Source organism: Ostrinia furnacalis, unplaced genomic scaffold, assembly GCF_004193835.3.
Source record: "Ostrinia furnacalis isolate ACB-3 unplaced genomic scaffold, ASM419383v2 OfSCF2833, whole genome shotgun sequence".
NCBI classification, from domain to species: Eukaryota; Metazoa; Arthropoda; class Insecta; order Lepidoptera; family Crambidae; genus Ostrinia; species Ostrinia furnacalis.
Window position 1 is genome coordinate 644,661 of NW_021133072.1, and position 18,353 is coordinate 663,013.

General features: G+C 38.6%; 1 protein-coding gene across 2 annotated transcripts in view; it reads right to left on the reverse strand.

Moving 5' to 3' along the window:
- Nucleotides 1-16,271, reverse strand: part of Rtf1 (RNA polymerase-associated protein Rtf1) — a 30,676-nt gene extending 14,405 nt beyond the window's left edge. The window contains exons 1-10 of one of the 2 annotated variants that reach the window (XM_028309781.1): nt 15,881-16,271; nt 14,608-14,722; nt 13,825-14,043; nt 13,663-13,726; nt 12,944-13,063; nt 11,732-11,880; nt 6,061-6,156; nt 5,404-5,597; nt 3,233-3,371; nt 2,392-2,515 (exon numbers count right to left, since the gene is read on the reverse strand). In XM_028309781.1, coding sequence (XP_028165582.1) covers nt 2,392-2,515; nt 3,233-3,371; nt 5,404-5,597; nt 6,061-6,156; nt 11,732-11,880; nt 12,944-13,063; nt 13,663-13,726; nt 13,825-14,043; nt 14,608-14,722; nt 15,881-15,949 — 1,289 coding nt within the window. In that variant the 5' untranslated portion in view covers nt 15,950-16,271. The remainder of the gene's footprint in view (nt 1-2,391; nt 2,516-3,232; nt 3,372-5,403; nt 5,598-6,060; nt 6,157-11,731; nt 11,881-12,943; nt 13,064-13,662; nt 13,727-13,824; nt 14,044-14,607; nt 14,723-15,880) is intronic. The other variant, XM_028309782.1, reaches the window with a different exon arrangement.
- Nucleotides 16,272-18,353: the final 2,082 nt, after the last annotated feature.

Here is an 18,353-nt window from a genome sequence, read left to right on the forward strand (position 1 = left end):
CAGCTCTGTTTTGTAATACGGCGGATTAACGTTTAGCCGGATTGAATACGGCTGAATGAAAATCCGCCGGAATGTATTCGGCGCCAAACGTTCTTCAATACGGCTAGCCGTAATGTAAATAAAACAGCGTGTCATTACCCGCCGCTTTGACAGTTTTTAGTTCCTATTTTCAATACCGTGGCGCTGCCGGACAAAGTGGCTATGGATTCTGGTGTTCGGCGGAATCCTACACAATATTATTAGTGTAAAAATATGAAATCATGGCTGTGGCCGGTGAAAATAATTTTATCTTAAAGAAAAATAACCCAGAAAAAATGACTAAAACTTTATAGTTTTGAGTTACCTGTTCCCTTTGATAATTTTTAATGTCTAAAAAAGACTAAAGCCAAGTATCTAATTAATTCTTAAAATGTTTAGAAAAGTCTAATTGTTTTGAGTCACTTTTTTTTAGATGGCTATCCCTTGTGATTTTTATATAAGTAAAAAAAAAATACTGAAGCCAAATATATTATTTAGTATACAGTAACGAAGGTAATAATTCTTAAAATCTGTCTTATTACAATTTATTTTCATTAAACATTGTTTTATTTTGTAAGTATGGTCACCCTACAATATGTAGTAGTACGATGCGGCTAAACGTGGGCCGCCGTATTGAAGAACGTATCGCAATGACAATCCGCCTAAACGTTGAACCGCCGTATTACAAAACAGAGCTGTAATGTAAAATGCCTAGTGGTAATGTAAAACGGCGGATTATACAATCCGACTGCGACATATACATTAGGCAACATTTGTTGATAAACACTGTTTATAAACTGTTTCATAATGTTTCTTCATCATCTCTGTTAACAGTCCATAAACATAGGTGATGAAACATTGTTTATGATACATGTTGCCGTGCTCCCCGCTATGAGTGGAGAGCAAGTGTGGACGGCCAAGTTTCAGAAACCTGTGTTTATGGTAAACGTATCAACAAATGTTGCTTTGAATACATGGCTCTAATGAGTGACTTTTGTCATTGAAGGCTGATTTACACGTAATAAGTATAGGTAACTAAATTTTAACTTAATTTTTAGGGTAAGTTGGTGGGCGGGGCTTGTCACTTGACACGTTTTGACAAGCAGTTTCATAGGAAACAAGAGCTTGACGTTCGTACAGACTTAAAATTAAGTGAAAATTTAGTTACGATGTAATTTGATCACTTAAAATTAAGTTAAAATTTACCTATTTAACTTTCTATAGTGGGCAAGTAAGTTAGTAAATGAGTGAGTGAGTGACTTTCTTAGGGCATGAAAAGTGAGTGAGTTCTTCAGTGAGTGAGTGAATGGGTTCTTCAGTGAGCGAGTTGTTCAGTGAGTAAGTTCTTCAATGAGTGAATGGGTTCTTCAGTGAGTCAATGGGTTCTACAGTGAGAGATTGAATGAGTTATTCAGTGAGACAGTGAGTGGGTTCTTCAGTGAGTGAATGGGTTCTTCAGTAAGTGAATAGGTTCTTCAGTGAGTGAATAGATTCGCCAGTGAGTGAGTGAGTTATTCCGTGAGTGAGTGAATTTGTTCTTCAGTGAGTGAGTTCTTCAACCTGAAAACTGACCTGCTAAGCCTGAGCTTGTTGATCTGGTCGCGGGTGTCTGCGTACTTGACCTCGACCTCCTCGCGTTTCTTCAGTGAGTGAGCGAATGAGTTCTTCAGTGAGTGAGTGAATGAATGAGTTATTTAGTGAGTGAGTGACAAACGACCTTATGAGTGAGTGAGTTCTTCAAAGAGTGAGTGAATGGGTTCTTCAGTCAGTGAATGAGTGAGTAAGTGAATGACAACAAACCTGCTAAGCCTGAGCTTGTTGATCTGGTCGCGGGTGTCTGCGTACTTGGCCTCGACCTCCTCGCGTTTCGTCAGTGAGTGAATGGGTTCTTCAGTGAGTGAGTGAATGAATGAGTTATTTAGCGAGTGAGTGAGTGACAAATGACCTTTTGAGTGAGTTCTTCAAAGAGTGAGTGAATGGGTTCTTCAGTGAATGAGTGAGTAAGTGAATGACAACTGACCTGCTAAGCCTGAGCTTGTTGATCTGGTCGCGGGTGTCTGCGTACTTGACCTCGACCTCCTCGCGTTTCTTCAGTGAGTGAGTGAATGAGTTCTTCAGTGACTGAGTGAGTAAATGGGTTCTTCAGTGAGTGAGTGAGTGAGTGATTTGTTCAGTGAGTGAGTGATTTGTTCAGTGAATGAGTGAGTTCTTCAGTGAGTGAGTGATTTGTTCAGTGAATGAGTGAGTTCTTCAGTGAGTGAGTGAGTGGGTTCTTCAGTGAGTGAATGAGTTATTCAGTGAGTGTGTGGGTTTTTCAGTGAGTGAATGAATGAATTTTTTAGAGAGTGAATTCTTCAGTGAGTGAGTTCTGACCTGCTAAGCCTGAGCTTGTTGATCTGGTCGCGGGTGTCTGCGTACTTGACCTCGACCTCCTCGCGTTTCTTCTCCTCCTCCTCGCCGCTAGACGACGACGAGCTGGACGAGCTCCTACGGCCACCTGCGACACATTATTTGAGTTAAAACAGGGCAAAAGCCAGCAGATCAAGCGCCGCAAATGGAACTGGACTGGCCACATTCTCTGAAGGGAACCAGACCACATCCCGAAGCAGGCTCTGGATTGGAACCTCCAAGGAAAACGCAAACGTGGACGCCCCAAGCAAACTTGGCGGCGCACTGTAGCAGACAAGACGAAGAAAATCGGCAAGACTTGGAGCGAGATCAAACGCGAAGCTCAAGACCGAACGCGATGGAGGACTGTTGTGGACGCCCTCTGCCCCATCTAGGGGACATAGGACCTTTAAGTCAAGTACAACATAAGTCATCGAATACGCTATCATGCTCTTGTTAGACTATGCATTACGTCACCGTGGCGAGAGTATTTGCTAAACTTAACTGACATTAACATAGCTCGTAGAATTACTTTTCCTTTGACGGAAATGTTCTTGGCTGGAAGATGTAGTGAAAATCTAAAATAATTTATTCAGTTTAGACCAATATTTTGGTACTTATGAACGTCAAAAATAATAATAAAATCAACCACGTCCATCCACAAGGTGGACTGTCGACCTCTGGAGGTAGCAAGAAGGCGCTGGATGCAGGCCGCTACCAACCGGTCATTATGGACAACCTTTAGGGAGGCCTATGTTTTTTTTTGTATGAAGTTTGACAGACTTTTGACGTGTGTAACCCAGGGTTAAAGTTAGAGTATAGTTACCTGTAGACTTGTTATCCTCCGAGTCTGAGCCCGAGTCGTCGGAGTAGATGTCAGACGCCTTCAGCTTGACGCTCTGCTTGCCGGAGCCGCCGATGAGCTCATCAGCGTCCTGCACACACACGGGAGTGTCTGACATCACCTTGGGAGACACCTTATACGTTAGAAGGTAATTACTAATATACCTATCACCCATGCTTGAACTGCGCTCTCACATATTAAAAACCACTTGCTTCCTTCATTGATGTCATATGTTACAAGCCATTTGTGACACGCGAGGGTCTGATATCACTTGAGAGAGCCATAGTCTGGTCTGGGAGCACGTAGAATTTTGTCCAATGACCCCAAGCTACCCATCCTTATCGCTCGCGCGTAATTATGTTGCTGTTATGTCTATTATGTCGCTCGCACACTCACTGCGGGCGCGCGTCGCACAGTCGCGACAGAAATATAATTACGCGCGAGCGATAAGGATGGGTAGCTTGGGGTCATTGGTCAAAATTCTACGTGCTCACAACAGACCGGGCTTTAATATACCTATTACCCATCCTTGAACTGCGCTCTCACATATTAAAACTCGTCCCCACATTAAAAACCACTTGCTTCCTTCATTGATGTTATATGTTACAAGCCATGTGTGTCGTACACACGCGACGGTCTGATATCACTTGAGAGCTAGCGTGTTACAACATGTTTTCTTAGGGAATGACTTATAATTTTCCCATAGTATTAATATGCCTATGCTTAAACTGCGCTCTCACATATTTTAACTCGTCCTCAGCCTCGCATGTTAAAAGCTATTTTATTTTTAACGAATTTGATGTTACATATTACAAGCTATTTGCTTTCTTGATCCTCAATTATAAGTAACTTGCGTTTTGAACACACACGCGAACATCTGACATCACATTGAGACATAAGTACTCATTAGTTAAAAGAAAGTATTTACTGATATTCCCATGCTTAAACTGCGCTCTCACATATTAGAAGCCATTTGTATCCTGCACAAACACGCAAGTGTCTGACATCACCTTGGGAAAGAGAGCCAGCGAATTAGGAGATGTTTGCTTTGGGAATGACTATGATTTACCGATAGTATTTATTATACCCATTAATCCTGAATCCTCACACATTCGAACTCTTCCACACATATTAAAAGCCATTAGTTTTTTAATGAACTTGATGATGTAAAGCCAGTTAGTTATGATGTCTTAATGAGCACGATGAAAAATCATTTGCTCTTTATTGAGCTTGAGCTGACCTCCAGTCTCGTCTTCTATTTGTCCTTTTCCACTCTAGTGGCTTTAGCTAGACTATAATTTTTATGAGTTTCTAATCTTTATTCTTCTCTTCCTCCAGTTTCTCTTCTATTTGTCCTTTTTTCTAGTGGCTTTTGGCGTATTTACTGTCTCTTGGTATGTTTATCTCTCTCATGGTCTTTGAAGCAGTAATTGCGTTAGTTATGAATGTTAATAGCGTCTATCAAATTCAAATAAATAAATGACGAATACCATCTTAGTTGCACAGTTTACGTCACTCGGCAGCAATGATAGAACACATAAACTTTGATTAATGACAACACCCAACAAAACGAAGAGCGCCAGTTAACGCCACTGGCGAGTAAGGATGTCACTCGCTAATGGCGTCAAATGGCGAGCGTTAAGTTAAAATAACACACATAAACATTGGTTATTTATAAATAACACCCAATAAACGAATAGCATGAGTTGGCGCCACGTGCAAATAAGATCTTGTCGCTTTCTGATGGCGCCAACTGGGCGCTAAGTTAAAGATATCACACAAAATACCATTAACGACAAAATGACACCCAAAAAAATACTAGCGCGATTTAGTTGGCGTCACTCGCCAATTGACGCCACTGGCGAGTAATCCTGTCACTCATCAGGGGCGCAAACTGCTGAGCGTAAAGCATACACTTCATCTTGATTAATAACAAGAGAGCGCGTTCGACAACTGATAATATTGAATCTCGTTAACATAGATCTTGACCAATGGCAAGGTGCCATTGTGGTCAAATACCTGCCTTGTTTTGCATAAAAAAAAACGCGTTCGACAGTGGCGCCAACTCATAACATTGAACTTCGTTAACATATACCATATTTAAACACAAAAGAACACCCAAATAACGTCATCCTTGACCTCAAGCTACTCACATCCTCTTCTTCTTTATCCTTGTTCTTTTCTTCTTCCAATCTTCTCTTCTGCTTGTCTTTTTCCACTCTGGTAGCTTTGGCGTCCCTCTGCGCTCGAAGTGCGGCCATTGCGTTCTGTCGACGATCATCGACGTTCCGTTTTCGGCCTTCGGTCTTGGCGCCGAAGAGAGGTGACGCGGAGCGCTCTGCCGATTCTGGTGGATACAATTTGGTGGTTAATTTTGTGGTACAGACATGAGATGATACATGTAAGGACTTGTTCCCACGGAGACATGCCATTTTTTGTATGATCCCGTTTAAAAATTTCATGTTTTAATATTAACGTTCACATGAACATGCCGTTTGCAATATCCTGCAAAAATCAAATTCGTTGAAATTTGTAATTAGAATTTCTACACACACATGAGTATTCACACGACAGTTCATTTTTGCGGGCTCCTGAATTACTGGATTCCCGCGGAAACGAGTGGCAACATTGTGGCAATGTGTATAGAATAAATAAAAATAATTAAATAGTACCAAAGACCTATCAGGAAGGCGCTGGGTGCAGACCGCTATCAACCGGACCATGTGGAAATGATTGGCTATGATCAGCAGTGGACGTCCTATGGCTAAGGCTGAAATGATGATGATGATGAATAACAAAGACTATTTTACCTGCGTCTTTAGAGTCGTCCAGTATCTCTCCGGGGCTCGGTGGTGTTTGTTGTTCCTTTTCTGTCTCAGTTTCCATCGGCTTTTCTGGTTCTGGTTCTGTACAGAGGAAATAAATATGAAAATCAGTGACAAAATCAAGACACAATGAAAGAATAAATAAAATGCAGAATTGCCAAACTTGCTAGTGGGCTCGAGAGCTGATGGCTGGAAGACGTAATATGAGCTGGTCCAGTTGGTGGACCGACGCTTTGTCCGAGAGGTCGTAAAAACTACCTCAGTAAAAAAACATTAAAGTTATATAGATATGTATCCCAAATCGAATTATGCAAATGCATAAATGTTGTATGGATAGAAGTATTCGGTCCTTACAAACATCTTTGTATAAAAAAAAATGCATGAAAAAAAAAAGCAAACGGGTGTCTTAAAATATTTTTTCGTACTAGGGGGGTCGTGTCAAGGAAAATGTTGAAAAACACTGCTCTAGAACACCTGCAAATCATCACTACATTACACTAGAGCAGAGGTTCCCGAATGGTGGTCCGCGGAACCCTGGGGTTCCGTGAAAAGGCCGCAAGGGTTCCGTAAAAAATATTATACCACGTTTCGTGACCGACGTTGTTAGCTCGCACCGACTTGTTTACGCACAAGGGAGGGGCAGGGCGTGCGGACGGAGTAGTACGGGGGTCCCGCTAGGAAAAGTATAATCAATTAGGGTTCCTTGGCAAAAAAAAATTGGGAAACCCTGTACTAGACCCACTGATCGCGTTCGAAGCTCCTGTGCGGCGCTAAACTCGTCACGACATGCAACGAGACAATGGGCCAACTATCCGGCCGCCGGATATCCGGCTATCCGGCCTAGCAGCTGGCCGGATATCCGGTATCCGGCCAAACAACTATCCGTTTCATCTCTAATGTAGTTTAAAAAAAAAAAGCGCACCAAATTAAAAAATCCCGCCGCGCACAGTACATACAAACGTTAAGTGGCTTCGATTGCAACCAACTAATTAATCAAATTTACCTGCGCATCCCCAGTCGCTCCCAGCGTATACGAGATGCTTACACTCACAGACTTTTTGCTCCTAAACGATGTCGAACTAACGCTGGCAAAAGAGCTCCTTTATGGCGATTAATGGATGCATACAACAAATATTTTACTGATATCGATTTATTTGTAGTGTCTCCCTCAAAGTTCAGAAAGTGCATCCTTGATGTATTAACGAATGTACCTTAATTGTATTTGTTTTTTCTCTTCTTTGCATTAAGTTAAAGCACATATAACACTGTTTGTTTGCTTGGTTAGCTTGTACCAAAATAAGTTTGTAATATTACTATGAGGATAATAGTGCTGGTTGCGTAATAGTATAAGTTTATTTAATGTTCAGCAGTTGTATTTGCAATATTGCGCAATTGTTTGTTATCCCAAATAAAATAAAATAAAATAAATAAATAAATAAGACCTCTCTGAAGTTAGCTGTCAAAAATGTAAGTGGCCCGTCGTTAACGACTGAATCCACCATTTGGCTCGACTCTTCAAAAGGTAGCCTTGCATTACACCAACCAGCTATTTAGCGGCTCCTGCAAATCAATTCTATACTCTGGTCCGTGAGCACGTAGAATTTTGTGCTCGCACACTCAGTGCGGGCACCCGTCGCACAGTCGCGACAGCAATATAATTACGCGCGAGCGATAAGGATGGGTAGCTAGGGGTCATTGGACAAAATTCTACGTGCTCCCGGACCAGACTTTACGTCACTACTCTCCGAAGGTGACTGACCTGCCGCAGGCGGCGGGCGCGCCTCGTGTCTCTGCTTGAGCTGTCGGCGGCGGCGGCGCGCCTCCCGGCGGCGGGCCACCTGCCCCGGCGACGCCGCGCGCTCCGCCGCCGAACGCCGGGCTAAACGGAGCTTGCGCTCGATCTCCCATCTGCAAGTAACATGCGGTTACAGTGTTGGAAAAAATATCAATATACACCGGTCATCACAAAAATCGGCCCACCTATGTTTTACAGGAAAACTCGTTTCTACTGACATAATCATGGTGCCCCAACAATATTGGTATTATTTGAAAGATCAAAAAATATCCTTAAAAAAACACATTTAATTTCTTAATAAACGATTAACATAAACGCGACATACAATAAATGTGACTTGAAAAAAGACCTCACTTTGGGCTCACCTCTGGGATCAATTAGACCAAATTTTATGGTTATAAAACCAAATAATGATCACACGTGTCCTCTTTAACAGATGGATAGCGATTAATCCCAACTTAACAGTTTTATAGCCACAAAAAAGTTGGCTCAAGGGTAACTACCTATTTTTTGAAGAAGTGACTCTGGATTTTTCTACAGACACATTTTTGGGGTAAAAACCTTTCCTTTAATTAAATGAAGTTTAGAACTAGGCTTTTAAATGGTAATATAGTATAGTAATATTGGTGGGAAGTGGGGATGCATACGTTTGAAAGTGCTTGTCGCGGGAGGGTCGATTTTTATGATGACCAGTGTAGTATTAGCGACATCTTTTGATAACTATGTGAACTAACTGTCAACGTAAAGTTTTTAACTTGAAAAATAAAAGACAGTTGTTATTCTGCAACTAAGGTGTTAGATTTGTAAAAAGTCTGGTAAAACTCGAGTGATTTCCAATTTGATTTTTAATATTGAAACTGTCATAAACAAATTAACAATAAAGAAACAACATCACAATATCAATATCAAAATATAAAAAAAAATATAGCTGTTGAGTTTCTGATAAACTAAATAAATAAATCACAAGACCACGCGTCTAAAATGTTCTTAAAATTCCTTCAATTTCAAAAAGAGGCAATAATGTAGCAAAACATACCTGGTCTTCATGAGGTCTCTCCTCTCGATTCTCTTGAAGATTTCCTGTTCTCTCTCTTTTTCCGACATGGCGGCCAAACGCGCTCTGTCCTCTTCATCACCCATAAGATTTTCATCGTAACTGCACAGAAGAAAAGTCACTTAAAACACTTACTTATTAGAAAACTCTAACTGTAACCACTAGTTACAGAAAAAGGCAATACATAGTTCGTAAAAATCAAGCTGTAACCAATAGATACAGTACAAGTTTCATTTAGTAAAACCAGGTACCCACTGCTGTGAATACTAGATGCAGTGAAAAATAGACTTCTACTTATATGAAGTGAAAATAATGTACACAAATATGTTCACTATGAAATAAAAACTATAAAACATGAAATAAAATGATTACCCATCATCGAATTCCTCTTCTGAATCAATGGAGTCATTGTCGGAAGAATGTGATGATACTTCACCTAGAAAGAAAGGCTCAAATGAAAAATCTGATACCTTCAACACCAAAGTTATAGGGTAAAATAAAATCATTGAACCTTACCTTCTTCTGGTTCGCTATACGTGTCTTTCTTTTTCCCTGAACTGTTACTGTCGGTGCTCTTTCTGACTTCAACTTTCTTCGGTTCCGGCTTCTTTCTGCTGTCATGGTCCGAATGGTCTGTAGATGCCTTTCTGGAGTTACGGCCTTGTTCCTTTTTAGTTGAAGTGTCGCTGCCTGCATCGCTGTCCGAGTCCGAACCGGACGATGATGACGATTTAGCTGTAATAAATAGAATTTGTTAAAGCTGAAGAGTTTGTTTGTTTGTTTACTTGAACGCGCTAATCTCAGTAACTACTGGTCCGATTTGAAAAATTCTTTCAGTGTTGGAAAGCCTATTTATCGAGGAAGGCTATAGGCTATATTATACCATCATGCTACGAGTAATAGGAGCAGAGCAACAATTTTTCAAAACGAGTTTTTACGCGTACGAAGTTGCAGGCACAGCTAGTTATACATAAAGAAAAATACTAGGCTGACAAGTGACTGAGTTTCTTGCGCTGCTTCTTCTCAGCACTGGCCCATTTATTGTCTTGAAGCAGTGGCAGGGTCAACGCTGGGACGTGTTTAAGTGCTTTTAAAGGCTTACTTAGAAAAATAACATTACTTTTATGAGTTTACATTATAGTTTACAGCTTAATGCATGTTTTAGGCCAAGTGATAAAAGAAACTCCTGAAGTAGAAGGTTCTACGTAACCAAGAGATACACAGAGTCACAAAGTTTGTTCTTGATAATTGAAATTAAATCAAAATTATTGCTATTCTGAAGATGATTCATGTAAAAATCATCAACCTATCTAGCCAGTGTCAATTTGCGAATTTGGCAATTTGCGAATTTGACAAAGTAAGTATCTGGCACATTGCAACCGCTTGACAATTTGCGCATAAACGAATATAGAATTGATTTAGATTTTTTTAAATGTCAAGCTAAATTCTGTGAGATCTTATGTAGTGGTAATAAGAGTGATATTACAATAAAAATGTATTGTCTAATGTGCTGACATCAGTACAGTCAGCATCAAATAGATCGTGACACCCAAAGTAGCCAAAAAGTTTGCAATACTTCTTTATTACAATAGGCTACATGACAAAATTGCAATTATTTGTCCGTCAGACAGATAATTAGAAAATATTTGACTCATATTTTTTGTTTTCTTTCATAATTCAATGATTTTTTACTCAAAAGTGACGTCACACGACATTACAACTCAATATAATACGGTATGATTTAATTATGAAAAAAAATATGTGTCCAATATTTTTTTATTATGTGTCTGACGGACTAAACATAATTTCGATTTCATTACCTAGTCATCATCCCTATTGGAATAAGGTTGCGTTATCAAATTTTTGGCCACTTTGGGTGTTACGAACTAATTGACACTGACTGTACAATCAAACAAAATGTTTTTTTACTTACATCCTTTTTTATCATTGTCGTCCCAATCTGATTCACTGTCTGACGATTGTCCTTTAGATTTCGAGGGTGGTGGTGAATCACTTTTCTTCTTCTTCTTTGCTAAATTCAAAAATTGCTGCAACAAAAACATACAAAGCTATAAAAAACTTCCTTAACACTAGAAGTGCCGAAGATTACGACCCCCCTAAAAGCGCCGCTGGGTCAATTTTGTCCCAGCATGTATTTTGTAACATTTTTTAGTTTCAATCATGAATATTATGGTTAAAACTATTTGTAGTATCCTTAAAAAAAGGATTATCTATGTAGTTAATTCAATATGTACTTATTTCTTTAAAAATATGTACGTTTAATCTTCAAAATTTTATAATTCACACATTTTAAAAATGTATCAAATCATACAATGTATGAACTGGCTTATGTCTAGAAGCCACCTTTCTACTAATATTATAAATGTTAAAGTTAATAAATATTGATGAATTGAAGGATGGGTGGCCAGATGAATGGATAGGAAGCATGAATGGGAATAATAATATGCCNAATAAATAAATAAATAAGACCTCTCTGAAGTTAGCTGTCAAAAATGTAAGTGGCCCGTCGTTAACGACTGAATCCACCATTTGGCTCGACTCTTCAAAAGGTAGCCTTGCATTACACCAACCAGCTATTTAGCGGCTCCTGCAAATCAATTCTATACTCTGGTCCGTGAGCACGTAGAATTTTGTGCTCGCACACTCAGTGCGGGCACCCGTCGCACAGTCGCGACAGCAATATAATTACGCGCGAGCGATAAGGATGGGTAGCTAGGGGTCATTGGACAAAATTCTACGTGCTCCCGGACCAGACTTTACGTCACTACTCTCCGAAGGTGACTGACCTGCCGCAGGCGGCGGGCGAGCCTCGTGTCTCTGCTTGAGCTGTCGGCGGCGGCGGCGCGCCTCCCGGCGGCGGGCCACCTGCCCCGGCGACGCCGCGCGCTCCGCCGCCGAACGCCGGGCTAAGCGGAGCTTGCGCTCGATCTCCCATCTACAAGTAACATGCGGTTACATAAAGAACCTGTAGCTTTAGGCCCAGTTTCTTGATTCATAGTTTAAAATATTGTTGCAATTTTACTATAAAATTATCACTTCACGGGATTTATTGATTATTTATTAAAAATATGTTATTGCAATTAATCCCGTGAAGTGATAATTTTAAAATAACTAATTGTTAAATTTTGCTACTAATGGTTAAATATTAACAAAATGTAAACTAATAGTTAAAAAATGTACTAAAAGTCAAACTAACCATTGTGCGAAAAACATTTTTTTTGTGATATTTAACCACTTGTCATTTGACATCTGTCAAATTTTACTATTGGTTATTTTAACGACGAATCAAAAAACTGGGCCTAATTCACGTAACAAAACTTCAACGACAACAAAACACTTACACCCGTATTCACAAACGATGCTTGCTTAAGTGAAGCAGGAAATCGAACGCATAGCGTTGAATAAAGCTTTGTGGTTGGTTTATGCGCCATCCTGCGCGTCCACGCGCACTGTGAGACCTCATAGTAATGTTTGTGAATAGGTACGGGCGTGAGTTGCGATCCTATCGAGTAATCATTCTATCAATATGACCCTTGTGAATACGGGTTTAGAACTGTTTTTCAATGGGACGACTTCTGAAGTCAGCGAGATGTTGACTGTTAAAATACATGAATTAGGCCACTGGTTAGACTCGTGTGGAAAAATACGGGTCATTTTCATCTGTACATGATAAAGTTTAAAATTAAGACTGAGGTGCACTATCTTACTTTAACCGTAACTATAACAATAACCAGTGCTTTTTGTATGGAGTTTGACCCAGCCTAAAATTCTAGTTCGTTATGGTACATATTTGCAATAACTGTTCCAATAAGTGCGTAAGAAACAAGTCGTAATTGCAAAGAGTAAAACTTTGCAAAAACCATTTGTGGTACGGCAATATGGTGTTACTTTTCTATTGTTTTGCGTTAACAAGGATCACTAGTCCATGTGGTCTAAAATCTCTTAAAATTCCTTCAATTTGAAATTATTGCCCATAATGTAGCAAACTTTAAACTTACCTGGTCTTCATGAGGTCTCTCCTCTCGATTCTCTTGAAGATTTCCTGTTCTCTCTCTTTTTCCGACATGGCGGCCAAACGAGCTCTGTCCTCTTCATCACCCATAAGATTTTCATCGTAACTGCATGGAAGAAAAGTCACTTAAAACACTTACTTATTAGAAAACTCTAACTGTAACCACTAGTTACAGAAAAAGGCAACACATAGTTCGTAAAAATCAAAGCTGTATTTGTAAATAATAGATGAGTACAAGTTTCTGTAAATACTAGATGCAGTAAAAAATAGACTTATAAAGCCCGGTCTGTGAGCACGTAGAATTTTGTCCAATGACCCCAAGCTCGCACACTCACTGCGGGCGCCCGTCGCACAGTCGCGACAGCAATATAATTACGCGCGAGCGATAAAGATGGGTAGCTTTGGATCATTGGACAAAATTCTACGTGCTCACAGACCAGACTATACTTATCTATATATATAAAAATGAAACCCGTTTCGCGTTGTCACGGCATCACGTGTGAACGGCTGAACCGATTTCGATAATTCTTTTTTTTTAATGTTTGTGGAAGTCCAAGGATGGTTCTTACGGAAAAAAATATTAAGAAAATCTCTATGCTAAGGCGGTACGAAGTTCGCCGGGTCAGCTAGTATAAAATGAAAATAATATACACAAATATGTTCACTATGAAAGAAAAACTATAAAACATGAAATAAAATGATTACCCATCATCGAATTCCTCTTCTGAATCAATGGAGTCATTGTCGGAAGAATGTGATGATACTTCACCTAGAAAGAAAGGCTCAAATGAAAAATCTGATACCTTCAACACCAAAGTTATAAAGTAAAATCATTGAACCATTATCAGAACGTAAAAAAATCCTTACCTTCTTCTGGTTCGCTATACGTGTCTTTCTTTTTCCCTGAACTGTTACTGTCGGTGCTCTTTCTGACTTCAACTTTCTTCGGTTCCGGCTTCTTTCTGCTGTCATGGTCCGAGTGGTCTGTAGACGCCTTTCTGGAGTTACGGCCCTGTTCCTTTTTATTTGAAGTGTCGCTGCCTGCATCGCTGTCCGAGTCCGAACCGGACGATGATGATGATTTTGCTGCAATTAATAGATAAATAGTATTGCAATTATACCTTTTGTCACACTTACATATAGAAGAATACATACTTAGTTTACTTCTTAAAATAAAATTAGGATGTGTAAAAGCGCATTTAAAAAGCCAATTTGCAGGAGAAAAAAAACTTTTAATGCATGTTCCATGGTCAAGTGATAAAAGGGACTCTCCTCAAGTAAAAGGTTCTACGTAACCAAGAGATACACAAAAAGTCAAAAATTTTTCCTTGATAATTCAAATTAAATCAAAATTATTGCAATTTTGATGATCAACCTATCTAGCCAGTGTGAATAATGAATTGATTTTGGTTTTTTTAAACGTCAAGCTGTACACTATAAGATCTTAGGTAGTGGTAATAAGAGTGATATTACAACAAAAATGTATTGTCTAATGTGCTGACATCAGTACAGTCAGCATCAAATAGTTTGTGACACCCAAAGTAGCCAAAAAGTTCGCGACACATCTTTATTACAATCAGAATAAGATTGCGTTGACTTTTTGGCCACTTTGGGTGTCACAAACTATAAACAAAATGTTTTGTTACTTACATCCTTTTTTATCATTGTCGTCCCAATCTGATTCACTGTCTGACGATTGTCCTTTAGATTTCGAGGGTGGTGGTGAATCACTTTTTTTCTTCTTCTTTGCTAAATTCAAAAATTGCTGCAACAAAAACATACAAAGCTATAAAAAACCTCCTTAAAATTACCTCCTCTTTTACTTAATCACCTTGCACACTTATTTTACAGGTTGTAATTATATAATTAGAATCACTAATGAGTTGTTAATAGCTCAACCCTTAAAAAGGGCTAGATGAGTCATTTTTGCTAACCAATTAGATAATTATTAGTCTGAAGAAAAGAAAATTAAAAAAACACCACTTTTCACATAGATATGTAGCTAATGACAAAACAATATCTTTTGAGTCATTCTATCTTTTGTTAAAAATTATAATGGTAAAAAAGATTTAGTTGCAAAAAAAAGATTACTTATTTGTTTCAGATTTTTTGTTACTTATTTTATGATTTTTATCTACAATACATTGAAAAGAATGATAATATGCATACTTCCTGATACAAAAGACTTTAGATAACATTTTAAATACAAATTAACACTAAAATGATAGATAGATTGGATACTGTGGTATTAATACCACAAGAATTATCATGTTTACTATGTTCTAAGCCCATAGCAACAGTCTAAAAATTATTGAACAAAAATACTCCTGTTTTTTGTAATAGCAACACAATAATACCTTGAATATAAGAAATACCACAAACAAATATTTTCATAAATACAAAGCTAGTTTCACCTCTAGAAATATCTGTGATGCAATGAGAAACCTAGGCAGAAGAGAAAGTACACACCCTGGATTATATAATAGAAATTTTTGCGACTCTAACAGTAATACATAGTCTGAAAAAGCACTCACACAAAAACATGGTTGTAATTTGCTACTTCAGCTGTCTTTACACACAATATGACTTCTACAAAGGTCGAAAAACAGGATAGGGATACAAACACAAGCCCCGAAGTTAATTTTTATTCATTTTACATGACTCATGCTCGCTCAACCCGTGAAAAGTAGTCGTTACATTTCCATCGAAAACAACATTCTAGATTGTTAATTCATTGCCAAAATTTCTTCTAAAATACTTAAATTAGCTCGTTATGGTTTTTATTACAAAAATACTGCGCATTAAACGGATTTAGAACCGAGAAACATTGATCTTGGCCTCAATACTTAGACGAATAACCGAAAGAATGTAGTACACACTGTCAACAGACATCTAACCTAGGATTTAAAGAAAATTCACTTACCGAGTCTAAATCCGAACATTCACTGCTAGAATCAGAATCAATCAAGGGTTTATTTTTCCTTTTAGCCATTTTGAAGCACTTAGAAACTATGTACGTAAATTAAACCACACAAAAATATCACCAAACGTTCGCTTGCTTTTCTTCTGCGAAGTTAATCATAGACTAACGACAGTTTTTTTTTGTGTCAAATCAGAATATTTTTTTTCTAAATATTCGGATACGTCGCTTGTTGTGGCTCACGAAAACTACGGCAAACTCCACCAACTTAGCCAACAACAATAAAAATAACTTGAACTTAGACCGAACGTATAACCCGACAGAGCTAACTGCGCGTGCGCACCTCACTGATAGCGCAAGTACACTAATAGACTGAGACGAAGCGTGAGCTGCGCGAGCCCGCTCACCGACATGTGGGCGACGCGACCCACGGGTGGGGGAAGTAGTTCGCGCGATAAATACCATGGGCCTAGCCGTTTCGTTCGTACGTAAAGCGACAGAGAGAGAGAGAGAGAAAGGGGCGTTACGTACGCGCCCGCCTACGCGCCTCTGAAGTCGCGTAGCCGCAGCACCCACTTTAAATAATACCATTGTCTCTTCAAAAATATACAACGTGCTCTTTTTGATTTCGGGAAATAGGGGTTATTATGGATAAAAACAAGTTAAAATAATTTGATACCCCACTCGATAGGTTACGAGAAAAAAAATGTTTAATACATTATGGCCCTTAAAATCCACCATTTTGATTTTTTTCAATTTTAATATAGTCAGTATCACTCTCACGATTAAGACGAATCTAACGACACCTCTCATACTAAAATCGGTCAAGCCGTTTAGGCTGTAGGCCGTGCGAAATACATAGTTACATACATACACTCGAAAAACATAACCCTCCTTCTGGCGCAGTCGGGTAAAAAATGAAGAACATAATATTGTGTTCTCAAGCGCATATTTTCGAAGATAATATCTTCGATATTATATCCTAATTTAACTACAGTAATAAATTGCCTGAATTTGTGTTCCCAGACCTCAAAGTAAAGATATCAATACATGTAAAAACTTAAAAAGGCTACTGCGATACAAGCTATGCTTAGTGCAGAAGCCGCTAGTTATAAGAATATTTTGTATTAAGATTTATAGGCAATAAACATTTTATTTATTATTTATTTATTTAATAGTTTTTTCCAAAATTGTCACCCAATTCTTATCTTTTTACCCAACTGCGCCAAAAGGAGGGTTATGGCGCAGTTGGAGCCGGGGTGGCCTGTCGAAGCAACCACGATAGAAGACGTCCATGAAACTTGAAAAAATCACATTGGAAAATGCTGTTTAAAAAAGAAACAGCTTGCAGAATAACTTGAGTCTCAACTATGACCATTTTTAGCATTCTTCACGACCATATTGGCCTATTAGAGGTTCCACAAGGTGGGTGCCGAGAATGCTTGCGCCACAACAGAAGCAAAGTGAGTTGAGTGTTGTCCTCAGTTTTTTACTCTCTGTAGAGACCGGGTTGAGACTGATAATGAAATTGAGGTTCATAATTATGAGTTCAAACTCAAAAAAGATTCCATACAGTGGCACAAAATGGCACACCACCATCAAGAAGATCCTGGTGTCCTCGTCGGCTGAAAAATTCATAACCGCTGTCTTCAGGGATACTGATGAAATCCTGCTGATTGATTACAAATAAAAAAAATCAGTACAACAGGAGATAACTACGCTTCACTTTTAGAAAGGTTTTGAGATGCTGTCAGGGTAAAAAAGTGAGGAAAATAAAGCAAAAGTGTGCTGTTTTTACACGACGATCCGCCCGTGCGCAAGGTGCAAGTTGTGGTGGCTGTTGTTCAAAGGGTGGGCTTCGGAAAAAAATTTGCTCTATAGCCCAGATTAAACCCTCAGCCATTACGACTATTTTTTTTAAATGAAGAAAAAGCTTAGAAGGCTGAATTTTCCAGTGAGATTGAAGTGAAGTGTGCAATTTCGGTCTATTTTGACAATGTTTATGAAAATTTTTTTTCGAAGATATCAATTATATAAATGAAAAATTTAATTATTGTATTATGCTAAACAAAGAATGAACTAAGAAGTAAAAATAATTTTGAGTGAAATTTTTTACTCATTACCCTCCATTCCGCGAACTTTTTGACCTACCCTCGTATCATAATGTATGTATGTATATTTCTTTGGCACGGCCTACAGCCTAAACGGCTTGACCGATTTTAGCATGAAAGGTGTTGTTAGATTTGTCTTAATCGTGAGAATGACACTGGCTATATTAAAATTTAAAAATATCAAAATGCCGGGACCATAATGTGTTAAAAAAAATGTTTTTTCTCGAATCCTATCAAGTGGGGTATCAAAATAAAGGGTTTTTTAAGTAGCTTACTAAAATGTATGTTATTTACCTAAAATAAGTTTTAACAATGAATGAATGATTTTGTAATCAGTATCCATTTTTTTTTAATAAGCTCTATAG